The following is a 16,701-nucleotide window of genomic DNA, read 5'->3' as shown; positions in this document are numbered from 1 at the left end:
GTGTAAATAGTCGAGATGTAAACTGCAGCGTATGATTATAATTAATTCGCTAAAAAATAATTAATAATATTAAATTTATCTGTAATTATAATATTTTTCAAAATTACTTTTAAATAATTAATACTAATATATAAAGAAAAAAAATAACAAGTAAAGTTTAAATTTTTAAAATTGAAGTCCTCAACTCTCCAAAGCTTAGGAGAGAAAAAAGAGACATTCCATAACATCTAAAATAATTCAAAATGTTTGGCTCAAAAAATAATTCATACGAGATAGTTAAAAACTCTTGTAAAAAAACAATAAAATTTCAATGCAATATCTTATAGTTAGAGATGAAATAAATATGGGTGATATAGATTTACCATATTATAACTCCTAATATTATTATTTTAATATTTTTTCATATCATTTAATTTTAAATTTATTTTTTATTTTATATATTTATTTTTAAATCCATCACACTAAAAATCACATCATTTTTCAATAAATATTAATCCCTTCATTTTACAACTTATAGTAACACAACCCAAATCGTCAAAGAACCATATTTCCTTGTTGGCAAGAGCATTCATTGTCGGGAGAAAACAGGGAACGGAGAAACTTGTCAAAATTCTTGACTCTGGGAGCGTTTTCCTGTTCATATCAATTGATAAATTGAATATCTAGATTTAAACACTTTTGCATAAACTTGGTGCACCAAGTGGATGCACCTTGTTAATCAAGTTCTGAGAAAAGTTGACGTGTTGCTGAATTGGTCCATCCATATGCCCTTGGAAGTGGAAGCAAAATTCTATTCTCATGTAATTGAGGCAGTAATTGAAACTTCATTATGTCTATAGAATCATCTCAAAACTCTGTCCAGTAATAAATTACGTAAGTTCCATCTACCAGCATAGCGTACAAATAAAAGGAACACCCAAGTATCATGGAACTTACCAAATATATAGAGATTTTTAAAAGAACCCAGTCCTTTATAGTTTTTTTGAATATGATGCATGTTGTAAACAATAAACATAACGCAATATACATTATACAACTGTCATAACTGCATACAATACAATACATTTGAACATGCGCGAACCCATTACTTAAAAAGGGTAATTTCTGACCTTACTCAAACTACAGAAGACAAAAAAAAAAGGAATTACAGGGGCTAATGCGTGCTTATACACAAAAGGTGAGCTTGTCTCTACAGTGGATAAGAGTGCATCCAGTTTTCATTTAATTTGAAATTACTATGATCTTAACTAGCAAAACATGGTATTTTCCTTAGTTAATGAGCATGTGCTACAAGGACGTTTTACCTTCTAAATCTGTCTTTTATTGCTTGCATTGTGCATATATTTACTTTTCTTCCTTCATAACAGTAATATAAGAGGTGCTTAGTGGCTGCAAGATGGTTAAAACAAAAGTGAGGGTGCAATGATCTTGAAGCATTAAGCAGAACACATGGAAGCCCTTTGCTTTGAGAGTAACTCCATTAGTTTCTTTATAAGATGGGGATTGGAGCCCATATAGTCTTGGAAGGACTTCTTCAAGTCCTGCAGCAAACTCCTATCATCATGATGGGGGTATTCGTTTAGCATCTTAGTGAAGAAACTCTTCCATAGCTCAATGTTCCAGTAACTGTTTTTTCCAACAAGCAAACTATCAGAATGAGAAAGGAAGTTGAAGATAAAAGTAAGGGTGAAAAGCACTTCCGTTGTGGCATTAAATTTTCCAAATTTACTTTAGTAACCAGGAAACTAGAAAGATGCAAGTTTCATACAACGACACGCTTATAAATAAAAAAATCGCTGAGATAAACAAAAGTAACAATTGCATACAATATAACACTAGGGATATACCGTTTAAAGGGTCGTCTGGGAAGATACAGGTAGCCCCCATCAGATTGTTCTTTTTTGACGACTTCCATATAGGAACCATGCAACATCACATGAACAATAGCACAAAGGCCATATGCATCTACCTGTTTGCAGGAGATAGAGAAGAGAAACTCAAAAGCAGTAAATAATGAGTTCCATTGCATTTTGTAGTGCAATTTAAGACGTGACTTGCCTGAAATTTCCACGGCTTATCCGCTAGCATCTCAAAGCAGCGAAAACCAGAAGTTCTGCAATCACCCTTAAATAGCGTGTGATCTGGAAAGAGATGCAGATCAATCCCTCTTCCCCAGTCAACAAGGCAAAGACCCTACAAGATAGAACAATACGACTCGTCGATTAACAAAACCAACAAAAAGGTCTCTTGTTATTAAACATAGACAATAGATGGATAGATTAGCCATAAATTATAATGAATAGTTTAATCCCCCATCAATAAATATGGTCACAATCTATAATTTTGATAATAACAAATAATACTAAGTTTTGAAGAGTTAATCATAGTTTCTCTAAGAGTGTATCAGGATAAACAAGTTAAGGCTTAGACGACAAGACAGACCAATACAAAGTTAACAAGACCCTCTAAAGCAAGATCATCTAAAGTACAAATAAAGTTTAGATAATGCACAAAAAGTCTAAACTATGAACATAAGATGTCAGAATGAAGTTATGTGGCTAGATCGTCTAATTAGAGCATAGATGTCAACACATAGCTAGTACATGTTGAGCCACATAGATATCAATAGATGCAAATTTCATTTGCTAGACCGTCTACTTTTCTCCAAATGCAAGTCATAAATCCCTACAATGAGTCTGACACAGTAGACTAACCTTTTATTGAATTTGTATGCTCAATTTGTGTTGTTAGTTATATATAGGGATGTTCAAAAGAGAAGTTGTCCTTTGTATAAAAAATTGAATGAAAAAGACAACGATGTCAACAAGAAGGCTATCAACCTTTGGTAAAGCACTAACATAAGGACGAGGATCCACACACAAGCTCCAACGGTCTTTTTCAATACATATAAATAGAAGCTCTCTCATGCGGAAACGACTAGTGATGCTAGGTAATTCAACGTGAAATTAAGTGTTTTGCATGCAATAGTATTGTAAAGCCTCCGTAAGTGCAAGATAAATATATGAGAATGACCTTTATTAGTAAAACTTTCACTTTGTAACCTCTAACAACGAGTGTTCATAGTTTATATGCTCCCTTCAAAGAGTTTTCCTTGTAACCTTTATTGTTATAGCTAGGAGAGGCAGTAAAAGAATACACGAGAAACACAAAAGTTGGTTTAGTGTTAAAAGAATACTTGTTCTTTATCTTAAGGAGAGATAAGAAATAGGGAATTTGACTAAAATGGTGTAATCCATTTTCTAAATTACACAAATGGGCAAATGCATGGGCATTTCTGAGTTAAAGTTGTCAATGGTATACACAACTTTAATTAAATTCATTAATTTGTTTCTTATTTTTTTAATTAAAGTTGTCAACTTCGGCTTAAATAAAATGTAAAGAAATTGTACACCGGATTGACAACTTTAGTGTATTTTATTTAAATTGAAGTTGTCAATTATGTTGACAATTTCAGTTAATTTTTTTAAAAATAATTAAAAATAAATAAATAAATAATATATATATATAATAATAATTTAAAAAATATCTAGAAGATATTGGGGATCATTATTATCCAGAAGATATCACAACCTTACTTAGAAAAAATCAACAAGATTTGACTATGTGTTTTGTGGAAAGGTTTAATACAGATAATTATGAATTTGATGTCCAAAAATTAGTCACCCCCACCAACATGGTGGACGATCTCAGTCATATAAAAGTTAGATTAAATGATTGGTGGTGTTATTGTGACCACTTCCAAGCTTTTCGACTTTCCTGTCGTCACGTTATTACTGTTTGTTCTTCTTGTCATTTACAAATGACGACATTCCATGATCCAATTTACAACCTCCACACAGTTAGAAAGGCATGTCAAGTTGAATTTCATCCCATTCGAAACAAGGATTATTGGTCTACTTATACAGGGCCAAATTTCATATTTGACCCCCTACATGCGACGTAAAGAGTCGGGACAATCAATTACAACTCGTTTGCATAATGAAATGGATCAACCAATTCAGAACAAGCCAAAAAAAATGGTCTTACTATCGCAATGAAGGTCACAATAGAAGAAATGGTCCATTTAGACAGTAGAATCATCATTTATAATGTTGTTATCATAAAATATTTTAATATCATCTTTTAATGACTTATATTCAGTAATTTAATTTTATTATATACATTTTTTATTTTAAAAAATATTAATTGTTTAAAAAAGTTAACTTGTCAACAAAATTGACAACCTCAACTTAAATTTAGACTAAAATTGTCAATTTAGTTGACAACTTTAATTAAAAAAATAAAATAATAAATGACAGATTAATGAATTTAAATTTAATTAAAATTGTCTACAGGCAACCTTGACTAAGAAATGTTTAATTTTTTTGACTAAGAAATGTTTAATTTTTTCTGCATTTGTACATTTGTGTAGTTTTGAAAATGAATTAATTTTAGTTAATTTTCCTAAGAAATAGTTAAAAGTGATTTTGTTTATTTGGTGTAAGCGAAAAGTGATATTGATAAGTTTGTAATAAGTTTTTATTAACGAAACTTTTACAAGGAGAAGTGGATATAACCCAATTTTGAGGTTAACCGATATAAAAGTGTTTCATTGTCTCGTCTAATACTCTTGTACCAATTATCGGATAGCGTTTTCAAGATTTTGCAAAAATCCTCTTGAAACGTTTTCTGACCATTAGATGATCATCCCCAAACTGTGTAATCATCATCCTATTGCAAAAAGGTTTCAGAGCATTTTTTTAAAAGTTCTATTCAATTCCTCCTCCGAGAGTTAACATGTTATTTCAATTGTAATCATCCGGAGAAAAACTAACCTGATCACACCAAGGACCACTTCGGTTCAAGAACCCATCTTCTGTAAGGTCACCCTTACCCCTGAAAAATAGCAAGAAATGAAATTAGAACAATCCACTAATAAAAATCATGTAACCAACTTAACACAACACGCAATTACTAAGCCTGCGTTGCACATCATATACAATGCTCATCAAACAAAAGTCTTTCAAGAATTTGCAAGCAAGTCCTCTCATGAAATATGGAAAGCATGTTTATATGATTATATTGATGTTGCTTTCCATTTTCCTCCAGTAGATGATGCTTGGGTAGATATAGAGGACATTTGTAAACCTCAAATCCTTAGATACAAGGGTATAAAATAACAAGGACCAAATAATGGTTTGAAAATACCCCTCCTTTAGATACATTAATCGTACCATCATAAATTAAGAATGGAGAAAAAAATTTAAGATTACAGTCTTGTAAGGTACAAACAAACCAAAGAATGAAGGAAATTAGAAATGGATAATTTGAAAAAAAAAAGGAAAAGTTTTGAAGTATTAGAATACTGATTGTACAAGCATGAGGTGTGTGAAAATAAGTAACGTGGGCATGAACTGTACATAAGCTTAAATTTACCTAGCATATCGAATTAGCAGATTATCAGGCTTGAAATCACCATGAATCAAGCCAACACCGTGCAAAGTTTCAACCATGTGTAACATTTCAATTGTATAATAAATGCATAACACTTCTTCCATGGATTTTCCTAAGACCACATATGAGTTTACCGCATCCTGCATAGCATTTTCAGTTGAAGATTAATACCAAAGGGATATTGAAGAAAATAAGGAAAATCACAGGAAATAAATAACGGACCTGTAGTGTCCCATTAGCTAAATAGTCACAGATGAGTATACTACAGTCAGAATACAGATGAATTCCGTGAGCGAAACCATAACTTGACCTCTGATAAAGTAAAAGTCAGAATTATCAGATGTTCCTAGAAAAAGTGGGTCGATGGTATAGTTGACAACAACACACCTCTCTGTCTAAGATGCGCAGATCAAGCTGACGGTAAATGTAAAATTCCCACGGGAAAGCTGGTTTTTGTATCTGCCATTTCAGGTTTAATAGTTCAATTCAAAATACATCTAAATTCTAATGAGACAATAGGTCTTCAATTCGGAGAAAAATTCTTTGAAAGGCCATCATCACCTTTAGAGCAACAACATTGTCAGGATCACTGTTGACATTAGCCTTATATACTTGGGCAAAACCACCCTGTCCAGCGCATCCCTTTATAAGGTACTTCATTCCACCTTTAATGTCATGATAAGAACAAAGAGGAGTAATAGAACTGTTAGTAAAATAAATTGAAGCTCACATATGAGGAAGCAGCTTATAGAGAAATAAGTAAAACTATAGTATAATCCATTCTGAAACATTAATCCTCGCGGGGGCGCGCAACCACACATATATACATATACATATACATATACATATACATATACATATACATATACATATACATATACATATATATATATATATACACGCCAATAATTTGGTGATTGTTTTGCACGATATTACTAGAAACTAAATTGATTTTTTTTTCATCTTTCCAGAGCAAAAATAGTGTGACTTTTACTTTTTAGGAACTAATGTCACCTGACTCCAAGTTTTTCAAGAACAAAATAGTGTTTTATTCTCAGATTTCAGATAATAAATACTATAAGACTAAAGAGTGAACAACCTATCTCAATAACTTTATTCCTTGATGAATTCTTCAACGCAGATAAGACCACTTTTCCTGAGTATGGTTTAGCCTTTGAACGATACCCCTGAAAGAGTTTTGAATGAAGCATAAGGGAACTGAATCTTTGTCACATGTGTTAATCAAGGCGAGTAGATATCAAAGGATTAAAATATCTCACATCAAATTTTATAATTAAAGGATGTATAGTCTTTAAGAGGTTATCCATGGTGGAAGTGTCCCAAGGATTAATGCCACTATTTTCCAATTTCATGAATTCTAGATCATCAACCTGAACTCAAACATTATATAACAACTCTTGAATTAGAAATTAGAAATCTCAAAATTGAACTGACATAAGTGTAGAGACCATAAAAAATAATAGTACACAAAATTTTGTTTTTTAATTTTAAGAGATTGTTCCAATATGCATACCTTCTGGTTTGAAGCAGCATTCTGTATTTCAGACATCCTATTGAGAAATAAGGTCAGCGCCTTCCTCAACCACTCAATTGGCTTCGCATTCCTATCGAACATTGACCCAAACAGTAAATCAAAATTACATTTTCTAATTATTCCACTTGCAATATCAACAAAACCAACCTGCGAATCCCAAGCTGGTAGATGAAGAGAGCATAACGCAATCTTCCCTTCAATTCAAATAAACTTGCAGACCACACATAAAGTGAAGAATTCTTGGCACATACATTACTGTCCAGCATTTCTTTGAAAACACTGACAAAATCATCAGTAACTCCCATCTGCACAAAGAAACCAACAGAATCAATGTCAACCCTTCCAAAAGTTCCTTAAAAGTAACAACACTCCACGTCACATTCTAGCTCGTAAACCATTCCAAACTTCCAACAATATAAATGATTTCCTTAATTACTACATGCGCGCAACCACAAGTTACTATGTTAAGCATTAAGATCCATTCAAACAAACTTATATGTGAACATGTTAAAATAAACTTATAAAAGAAGAAAAGAATGTGTAAATCAACTTAGACTCTATTTAGATAAAGTTGTCAACAAACACTTATAAAATAAGAAAAAAAAATGAAATAAATTTGGCCTATAAATTAAAACTGGTTTATGTATAATCTGGTTTCTAGAATCCTTTTAATTTATTCATACTTAATTTTATCTTATATAAGAAACTTCATTCATTTTATTTTCTGCATTTTTTCTACAGTACTTATTCCAGAATTTATTCAAAGAGTATCTTGTTGAGTTTCAATCTTTAGAGAAGTTCTTCCATCTCAAATATGTTTGTTTAAACTATTGTTCAGAGAAGCGTAATTTCTTAATAAAATAATCACTTCTTAGAAATTTTTACAACTTTAGGTAAATTATTTAAGAAAGCAGAAACAGAAATACAACAGTTTTCTATTTTTTGTTCTGCTTCTTATTTACAATCTCATTATTTTTAAGCACAAACAACCCAAAGTTTACAAAATCTGAAGTACACAAGTTGAGAGAAAAAATGTAACTTGCTTTGCTTCTTATATTCTGCTTTCATACAAGTGTTTGGCCATAAATTTATCTAAATAGAGCCTAAGACACTGTTGTGTGTCCAATTGTTAGCTCTGTATGTACTATAACCTAGAGCGTGTTGAGTTCAACATCAAGAAAATAATTTTCGGAGAGAGAAGAGGGAATTACATAGATGAGCCAGATCTTGAGGAATCTGACGTCGTTCCGATACCGGTCATTGTTCTTGAAGTTTCTGATACAATCTCTGAGTAAGTTACTGAGGTTCGAGGTGGATTCGTCCGACGAAGCTTCTAGGGCTTCCTTGATAGACCTAAATTCACACAAAAAAATACGCATAAGATTGATGAGATTGTGGAACTTTGTGTGTGTCAAGTGTTCGAGAGAGAGAAAGGGATGAACCAGAGAAACGGTACGAGAGGATCCTTGGATGCGTCAACCGCAATTGTGAAACCGGGTGAACGGCTGAGCGTGGTGGTGATCATGGAGTTGAACCTTGAACTCACTCAGAATCTGATAACTGGAGTTGAAGCGGGAAATGCACAGTTTTAAATCTACATAGCCTTTTTCTATAATTAAAAAAATGTTTGGACCTATAGAACATATTTTATTTTCTAAAACCCCCAATATTAAAAACAATGTACTTCATTTTTTAAATTAAATATATTTACTATGTAAGTTCATAATTTGTAAAATTTGTGTAAGTTCCTTTCAAATGCTCAAATTCTTAAGTGTGCACAATGACTCCATGCTGAAAACCATATTAGAATTAGACTCTTCCAAATTTGAATTTTAGCTTTTTTTACAAATTTTTTTAAAAAAAAAAATTTAAAAATAAAAAAATTATAATAGATAAAATTAATTTTAAATAATTAATTAAAAAAATTGAGATTAATTTTAATTTCCTTGAGAGAAGCAACAAAATAAAAAAAATGTAAATAAATTTTAACAAAAGTTAAATATAATTTCAATTTTAGTTTTATAATATAATCAAAAATAATTTTTTTTATTATTATGATAGTTTATAAAATATTCAATGAAAGATAAAATAAAATATAAAACTTTATAATAATATTATTCATATAAATTTATAAAAAATAGAAAATATATAAGAAATATATAATGAATTGAAATATGAAGTATAATTTTGAAGTTTATATTTTGTTTTAATAGTTTAATAATGAAACATTTAAAATGAATGTATAAAAATACACTGAATAACATTATTCTGATTAATTAAATTTGTTGAATAACTCACATCCATGAACTATATATAACATAAAATTATAAGATATAAAATTAATACATACAAGTTAAATTTGAGGTTAAGTTTTATATTTGCATAGGTTTAGACATTATTCGCTAACAGTTCAACAATTGATACTCCTCCTTCTATTATGCATTTTTCTCTTTCCTTCTCGTATTCGATCCTTAGTTCATGGTCAAAAGTGTGTATACAAAAGACAATGAAGTAAGTTATATGTGTCTGAGTATGATAATATATTGATAAAAACATAACTTATTATCGTATAATCATGCTTATTTATAGAGTTTGTAATGGGTCCTCTCGTTGATGTGTTGATGATCATAATTTTATTCACACTCAATAGCTTTAATCATATATTATTGAACTTTAATAATTAATTTTATTGTTTTAATTAAGAATGACTCTTGGGGTCGTTGCTCCGGATTTTGTTCCCCCGGTTTGAAACCAGTTGGTTGCGTAGTTTTAGAATTCTGCTGATCCCAAGTACTCCATCTCCATCATTGCATATGGGAATATAAAAAGTAAAGAGGAAAAGGCATGACCAGAAGAATTGTGTGAAATAAGTGAATTTATCCAGTTGAGGCATGATTGATTGAGAAAGAATGATTCCCTCCGGACAGAAAGAGAGTTCTGGTTCATCCGTATGCCTCAGCTAAGGTTGAGTCATAGGCAAGTGCAACTGAATTAGATTCAGTGCCGGTTTTTGTGGCAATCCCATGGCGAGTTTATGATTCGGATCCATACCCGGTGGATCGAGTCCAAGCACAAATAGCTGAGATAGCTGTGGGAAATATAGGAGCAGAACCATTCGTTGGAGATAAAGACTCCGATCGGTCAGTTGCCCGACTGGTATTTTCCCCGAAACCAGTTTCTGCATATAATTTAATTTATTTTGACCTTAACTATTATTTTGTTAATTTTGTGTTTTAGAGTAAATGGTTGGAAAAAAAAATGTCTACCTTTATGAAGTCAAATATGTCAAATTATGTAGATAAAGAAAAAAAACTAATAACCAATTCAAATATGACAAAAAATTATTTTCCTTTTTTTTATATCTAACTTTGTTTTCTTTTGATTAGTTTTATTTATTTACTATAATTTAAAAAAAATAAAAATTAAAAAATTTGATATTTTTTTATCTTATTTTATTCTATTTTCTTATATCTTTATCTTATTTTGATTTCTCATATTTTATTTTACTTTCTTATATCTTATTTTGATTTTCTAGATCTTATTTTATTTATTTTATTTTTTTAATTATTTTTTTTATTTCTGTTTTTTTTTATTCTTAATTTCTATTGTTGTTTTCAATTTTTATATTTTTCTGCTTTTTTTTTTACAAATTTTAGTTTTATTTTTGTTTTTAACTTAAACTTTAGTTTTTTTTCCTTTTAATTTTTAAGTTTCCAGAAAAAAAAATTAAGGAAAATTGTAATAGTGATAAAGGAAAAACTCTCATCAGGAAAGACTTGGTAAGTGTCTAGTTAGTGAAACAAAACAAAAATCATGTTTGTCCCTACGTTAGAAGATAAATGAGTTTTATCAAATTGGGAATAGGTTCTTGAATCTTGAATAAGTGTGGAGGTGTACCTCATTTTCATAGTTTACTTCTTCATTATCGAAAAAGAGAAAAAAAGAAATAAAATAATGAAAAGAAGAACAAATAAAGAACATAAGAGTGGATTGTCTAATACACTGGTTAGATTATCTATTGCATGAGAAAAACAATAAAAAATGATGTCTTGAAATAAAAAAGAGGAGTTGAATTTTCATGATACTTACACTTGTTTTTATACCTATACTCCATTGTTCCTTTGTTTTTCTATGGTTTTAAGCTTTTTTCCCCATTTTACCTACCTTTACCTTAGCTTCATTACATCCCTTATGAAGTCCTTTTGATATCTAATTGTATGTTTTTCAATTGTTGTGAATATTAGAGTTTTGTTAAGCAAATGATAGTGTTTTTCTTCCTGAGTGTTGAGTGTAAATACAAACCCTACACACTTGAGAGTTGGAGAGCGATTGGTGAAAGTTCTATCATTCTTGATTCAACCTTTGATTTCAATTATTTGTTTGTGTGTTATAATATAGGAATTTCCATTCACATTTTTCTTAATTTTTTGACATTATATCATGTCTTTCCTAATGCGTTATTAGAATTTGCTATTTGTTATTTACACTGTTTTTCTTTTTTATTTTCTTTGAGTCCATAGATTGTTTTGCCCATAAGTGCAAAAGGATAGAGTGAGGGTATTTGATGAGCATAATTTTATTCACACTCAATACTTTAATCATAGACTATTGGAGTATAATAATAAATAGATCCATTGTTTTAATTAAGATTCATATAATTGAGTTTATTTGGGCCACTATTATTTTTGTTAATTTTGTGTTTTTAGAGTGAATGGTATGAAGGAAGTGTCTACCTTTTGAATGGGTCAAATATGCAAAAAAAGTCCAAGTTGTTTCTTTGAATCAAAACAAAACAAAATATTTGAGAGGATTTTATGCAAAGTAAGAGAGATTTTTTCCACCTTGAATTTCTCCATCGTTTTCTCCACTATCTTCTCCACCAAAAGTGGTGCCTCCAACATGGAATGAGGAGGAGGTTGCATGGAGCATGCCTATTTAAGGAGAGTCAGGGAAACACATAGGAGACGAATATCCCTGAGTGCAAAGTTGCTTCCGTTGTTTATTTTTCTACATTTTTTATCTTCGTATTTTTTTCTTCGCATGGAAGGCTAAACCTTTTGGTTGATTCCTTTGAAATCCCCCCATTGAATTATGAAGTTTTGATCAATAAAAGTTTTGCTTTTCAATTTTCTATAGCAGTTGTTTTAATACTCTAATCTCTTGGAAAACTGGTTTTTGTGATAGATTGTACTTGAACTCATGATTAAGAGTCTTTCTTATCTTAAATTGTGGTTTCTTAGTTAATTCGCATTGTTCTAATTAATTTATTGGGCACATGATTTAAAAGAGAGGAGATAAGAATTCTCATGAAGTATACGCATGGGACAAGGTGAGTACTGATTAAACCATGTTTTACAAGTGAACTTCAGTTGAATCAAATTGGGGCATGTTTAATCTGGTTTAACTCTGTTTGTTTGAGGATTAAGAAATGACTATTATTTAGAGAACCGGTGAAGAATTCAACGATTTGGGGATCAACAACTTTTTATTTGTTATTTTAATCCTTTTTTATATTTTATGTTAAACAATCTCAATCTTTTTTTTATCTTTATTGTTATTGCTAACTTTTCTTGCTTGCAGATAGATTCTAATCATTGATATACTGATTTCACTATTGGATTCGTTGAGAGACGACTTAAGGTCATCTTCCCACAATTATACTATTATCTATTAGACTATACACATGATTCATTTTAATTTGACAACAAAACAACAACTATCATGGGTCATATTTAATGTGTATCATAACTTATATGGAATTACCTGATTTATCGTGTATCTTCTTTAATTACCTTGGTGCACTAAATTTAGTCGGTCGGACAACCTCTGGTACCAGGTGACATGGTTCGTCCAACCCCAACCGTACAAGCTTAAAATTCATTTCTTTTAGATTATCTCATAATCATTCAACCACGTTCAATATGTCTTGTCTTTAATACTGTCTTGTCTTTAATACTAGAAAGTGTGTTGAAGAGTTCACATAAACTAAATAAAGTTAAATTATATTATAACTATATATAAATCTCTTATTATAAGTCAATTTTGATATTAAGTTAAACTTTAATTCCACTCTTTAAAAAAAAATACTATTTAACAATTTTATTATAATAAATTAAAAATTTATAAATTAAAAGATGGTATAAAATCAAGTAATACAATTATAACCAAGTGACAGAGACATGCGAACAAGTTCATCACAACTCAACGATGACAATAATAATAAAATATAATAATGATAATAATAATAAGAAAAATTGATAACAATCATAAAATGGTAAGAACAAAGAAGATTCAAGAACTAAAAAAAATGACAACACAAATTGTGACTAATATTTTTAATTCACCTCCTTACTTTGATTGTAGAATAAGCATGTATAACTTTCAATGTCTAGAATTGACTATGAAAGCTAAATTCTTCATGAATTATTATACTAACAATGTCAAAAAATTATAAATATTTATAACTTTATGATCATGTTTTTTATAGTTGATTGTTAAATAAATAACCAATGTAAAACTTGATTGTAGATATCCTTTTTCATACAAATGTATATTTAACCAAATGACAAGTTTTGAGTAAATTACATAATTTAAATTTAATTTTAGTACTAGAATATAAAAAAAATTATCTAACCAAATTTATGAATTTGAAAAGTAATTTTTAAAATTAAACTAATTAAAGATGTTTTAAAATTAAATTAAAATTATTTTTATTTTACCTAAATATAATATTATTTTTATATAAAAAGATTGGGAGTACTAGTAGAATAACCTAATAATATGTTTTGAAGAAATTTTTTTAGAAGATAGTTATTTTTATAAAGAATTTGAGATATTTTATGACAATATACATGTATTTAGAATTTTAATAAATTTTAAGCTCTTTCTCTCATAATTTCTTAATTGGATCTCAATTAAGATTGATCCTGCCTGTTGACCGGAGCGCTGGAGAATGCCTCGTCAAAGGATCGACGTGCGCACCGCTTCTCACCTTCGTTCCTCCCCGGAATCTACCTCAAGAACCTGCAAAGAAACGACACGGCGCCGCTGCGGCCGATCGCACTCCGACGCTCAAGTCAGTGACGGTATCACCAAAAACTGATAGAACTAGAACCGTGCAAATCCTTTCACAAACAGCTCTGTCACTCGCAAGCGTAAAGTGTATGAACTGAACGTGCGTACCTCAGAAAATCTGTTAAGAACTCTTATATACCTGGTGGTTTTCTCTCTCCTGGCAGTTACAGACTTGGACACGTGGCTCGCATCCAACTGTACACGTGCCATCATCTGGAGGCTCCCTGACTTGGCGCTGCTTCTACTCTCATTTCGGCTAAGTTACCTATGCATGGTACTGCCCAGTGCATAGCTAACTTAGGAGTGCGATCTATACTGGAACTGGCGAGTTAGGGCCTTCATACACCTTCCCTGTGGTCTCGCCGGCCGCCTTCATAATCTGCTTCTCCTTCATCTTCGGCGATGTGCTTGTTCTGGCGATCTCCGACTGCTTGGTCGCCTGGGTCTGCATCTGGCGACTTCATCCTCAACCTGGCGATCGCCTATTCTGGTAAGCTGGAGATCGGAACACGCCAACGTGCGACTACACGTGCCTCCCGACTTCCTTCCTAACTGCCAACCTGGCGCCTTGTCAACACGCCTACACTTCAGCAGGATGCCACGTCATCATACCCGACCACCAGGGCGGTACAAAGATCATTATATTAATTTTAATAAAGATATCTTTGATACTATTGAAGTTGGGTTGTTATGGATAAAACATTGTTTTTTTTATTGATATCGATTATATTTTTTTAAATTTAAGTTTAATTATTTTTTGGTAGTCATTGATTTTTTTTGTCTGAAAATAGATGAATGTTATATCATCAATATTATAAGATCTAACATGATTTTTTTATCATCATAAACCTATGTTAGTTTTCATTTATGTTAATTAGTTTTGTTTTTACATTGAAACCAATAACATTCAGTTTGAACTAATTAGGATTTTACTATGATAAAAGTATTTTTTTTAACTTGGGTTATTTCTCATTTATGTTAATTAATGTTGTTTTTACACGGACACCAATCACAATCAGTTTTAAATAATTAGGATTTTCTCCATCAAAATGATTGTACCGATCAGCCCTCGGGTTTCGTTGACCGCTAATAGTGAGGGGCCACGTAAGTTGGGTCCCACAAGCGGTGTGGGCCAGTGTCTTGCAAGACAAGTGAGTCAAGGTGTCGAAGAGTGGTCAGACATCGGCCATCAGGATGCGCTGATGTGTCCTCGGCAATATAGTGAGGGCGATGAGACATCAGACATCGGTGACTCAAACAAGAGAGCTGGGCCATGAGAGGTGGATCCCAGACCACACACCAATTATCAGTTAGGGAGAAGCCTAGATCACGAGAAGTCCATGCGTGTGGTGTGGATGGCGCGTTCAGGCGTAACACAAGTAAAGAGCCACTGGAAGAGATACGACCCGTGAGGGTCACGTTCCAAGGGTGAGCTGCATGCATGGCACGTGAACAGCTAGGACACTCCCAGAACGGATGGCCCCAGAGGTTAGTACACAAGTTGGTACCCATGTGGTCATCCCGTCAGATTGTTGATCAAGAGTGATCAAGTGCTTTGAAGAATCCAAATCCTTTGTGCTTGATGCAAGACTGTGTTGCTGTTGTGTTTTGGGAGGGATCATGGTAGCTTTATATGTAATCCACTCCTTTGTTGAATCTAAAGCTAATGTGTTTTAAATATTTTTTAAATAAAGTGTTTTTCAAACTAAGTGAAAAACAACCTGTTGTTTTTTCGAATCAACCGGTTGTTTTACTCTTAGGAGTTTTTGAAAAGGTTGAAAACTGTTTGAGTTTGGTTGACTCAACTGCCAAACCAAACAATCGGTTGTTTCGTGGTTTCAATCGATTGTTTCTTTGAAAATCCTAACAAAATTATGTTTTGGTGGTTGAATGTGCTTTAAATGATTTCCAACTGAATACGCTCCTTCATTAAATGCTTTGACCAATCTTTGGAAAATATAAATAGTTTGTTTATGTTTTCAAACAAATGAGGGAAACAAATTTGAGTTTTTCAGTTGTGAAAGAGTTGATTCAAGATTTGAACATTCACATCAAAGCTTTGGTTTTTCTAAGAGAGTGGAATAGGATTGCATTTGTATTGATTTCAGATTGTTCTGTAAACAAGTGTAATCTCTTCTCAACCTTTTGTATTTCTGGTGTTGTGTTGCCAAGGAATGTTGTGTGCTCTTGAGGGGATCAACATCAATACTCTTGGTGTGAATTGCCAAAGTGGATGTGTTTCTTGAAGGGTTCAAGGTCACTGCTTTGGTGGATTGTGTGTTGTAATCTGGTTTGATTACTTAGTGGATTACCCAGTGGTTTTCTGGGGACTGGATGTAGCTCTTGGTTTAAAAGTGAACCAGTATAAACTGTTGGTGTATCTTTCTCTTACCCTTAAACTCATTTACATTCTGTTTTTAGTTTTTACTGGTATAAACAACCGATTGTTTTTCTGCTGCTTTGCTGTTTTATTGCTCTTGTTCTTGGTTAACCTGATTTCTACTATGGATTCATACAAAGAATTTTGTTAAAACTCAAAAAGATTTCAAAAACCCCTCTTAAACAATTCACCTTCCATCTCGTTTAAGACCATATATTCTAACAATTGGCATCAAAAG

General features: G+C 31.6%; 1 protein-coding gene across 1 annotated transcript; it reads right to left on the bottom strand.

Moving 5' to 3' along the window:
* Nucleotides 1–950: 950 nt before the first annotated feature.
* Nucleotides 951–8,606, bottom strand: LOC137830387 (protein kinase and Mad3-BUB1-I domain-containing protein). The gene is made up of 14 exons (XM_068637699.2): nucleotides 8,452–8,606; nucleotides 8,221–8,362; nucleotides 7,157–7,314; nucleotides 6,989–7,079; nucleotides 6,735–6,845; nucleotides 6,554–6,641; nucleotides 6,016–6,119; nucleotides 5,842–5,913; nucleotides 5,677–5,766; nucleotides 5,437–5,594; nucleotides 4,836–4,896; nucleotides 2,055–2,193; nucleotides 1,848–1,965; nucleotides 951–1,626 (listed from the first exon to the last, which is right to left on the bottom strand). Exons 1-14 carry the CDS (start codon nucleotides 8,532–8,534, stop codon nucleotides 1,437–1,439), a joined length of 1,605 nt encoding a protein of 534 aa, XP_068493800.2. The 5' UTR covers nucleotides 8,535–8,606; the 3' UTR covers nucleotides 951–1,436.
* Nucleotides 8,607–16,701: the final 8,095 nt, after the last annotated feature.

The sequence above is a fragment of the Phaseolus vulgaris genome, chromosome 11, assembly GCF_051622355.1.
Source record: "Phaseolus vulgaris cultivar YP4 chromosome 11, ASM5162235v1, whole genome shotgun sequence".
NCBI classification, from domain to species: Eukaryota; Viridiplantae; Streptophyta; class Magnoliopsida; order Fabales; family Fabaceae; genus Phaseolus; species Phaseolus vulgaris.
The sequence above is the reverse complement of the archived record's forward strand: the minus strand, read 5'-3'. Positions and strand labels throughout refer to the sequence as shown.

Bases quoted from the DNA above. Each gene is read 5' to 3' on its own strand.
- LOC137830387 (XM_068637699.2), bottom strand. From the start codon at position 8,534: ATGATCACCACCACGCTCAGCCGTTCACCCGGTTTCACAATTGCGGTT. The intron at 5,767-5,841 runs GTGTGTTGTTGT...TTACTTTATCAG, and splicing joins TGCGCATCTTAGACAGAGAG to AGGTCAAGTTATGGTTTCGC. The intron at 4,897-5,436 runs GTAAATTTAAGC...GCTATTTTTCAG, and splicing joins CTGCTAATTCGATATGCTAG to GGGTAAGGGTGACCTTACAG.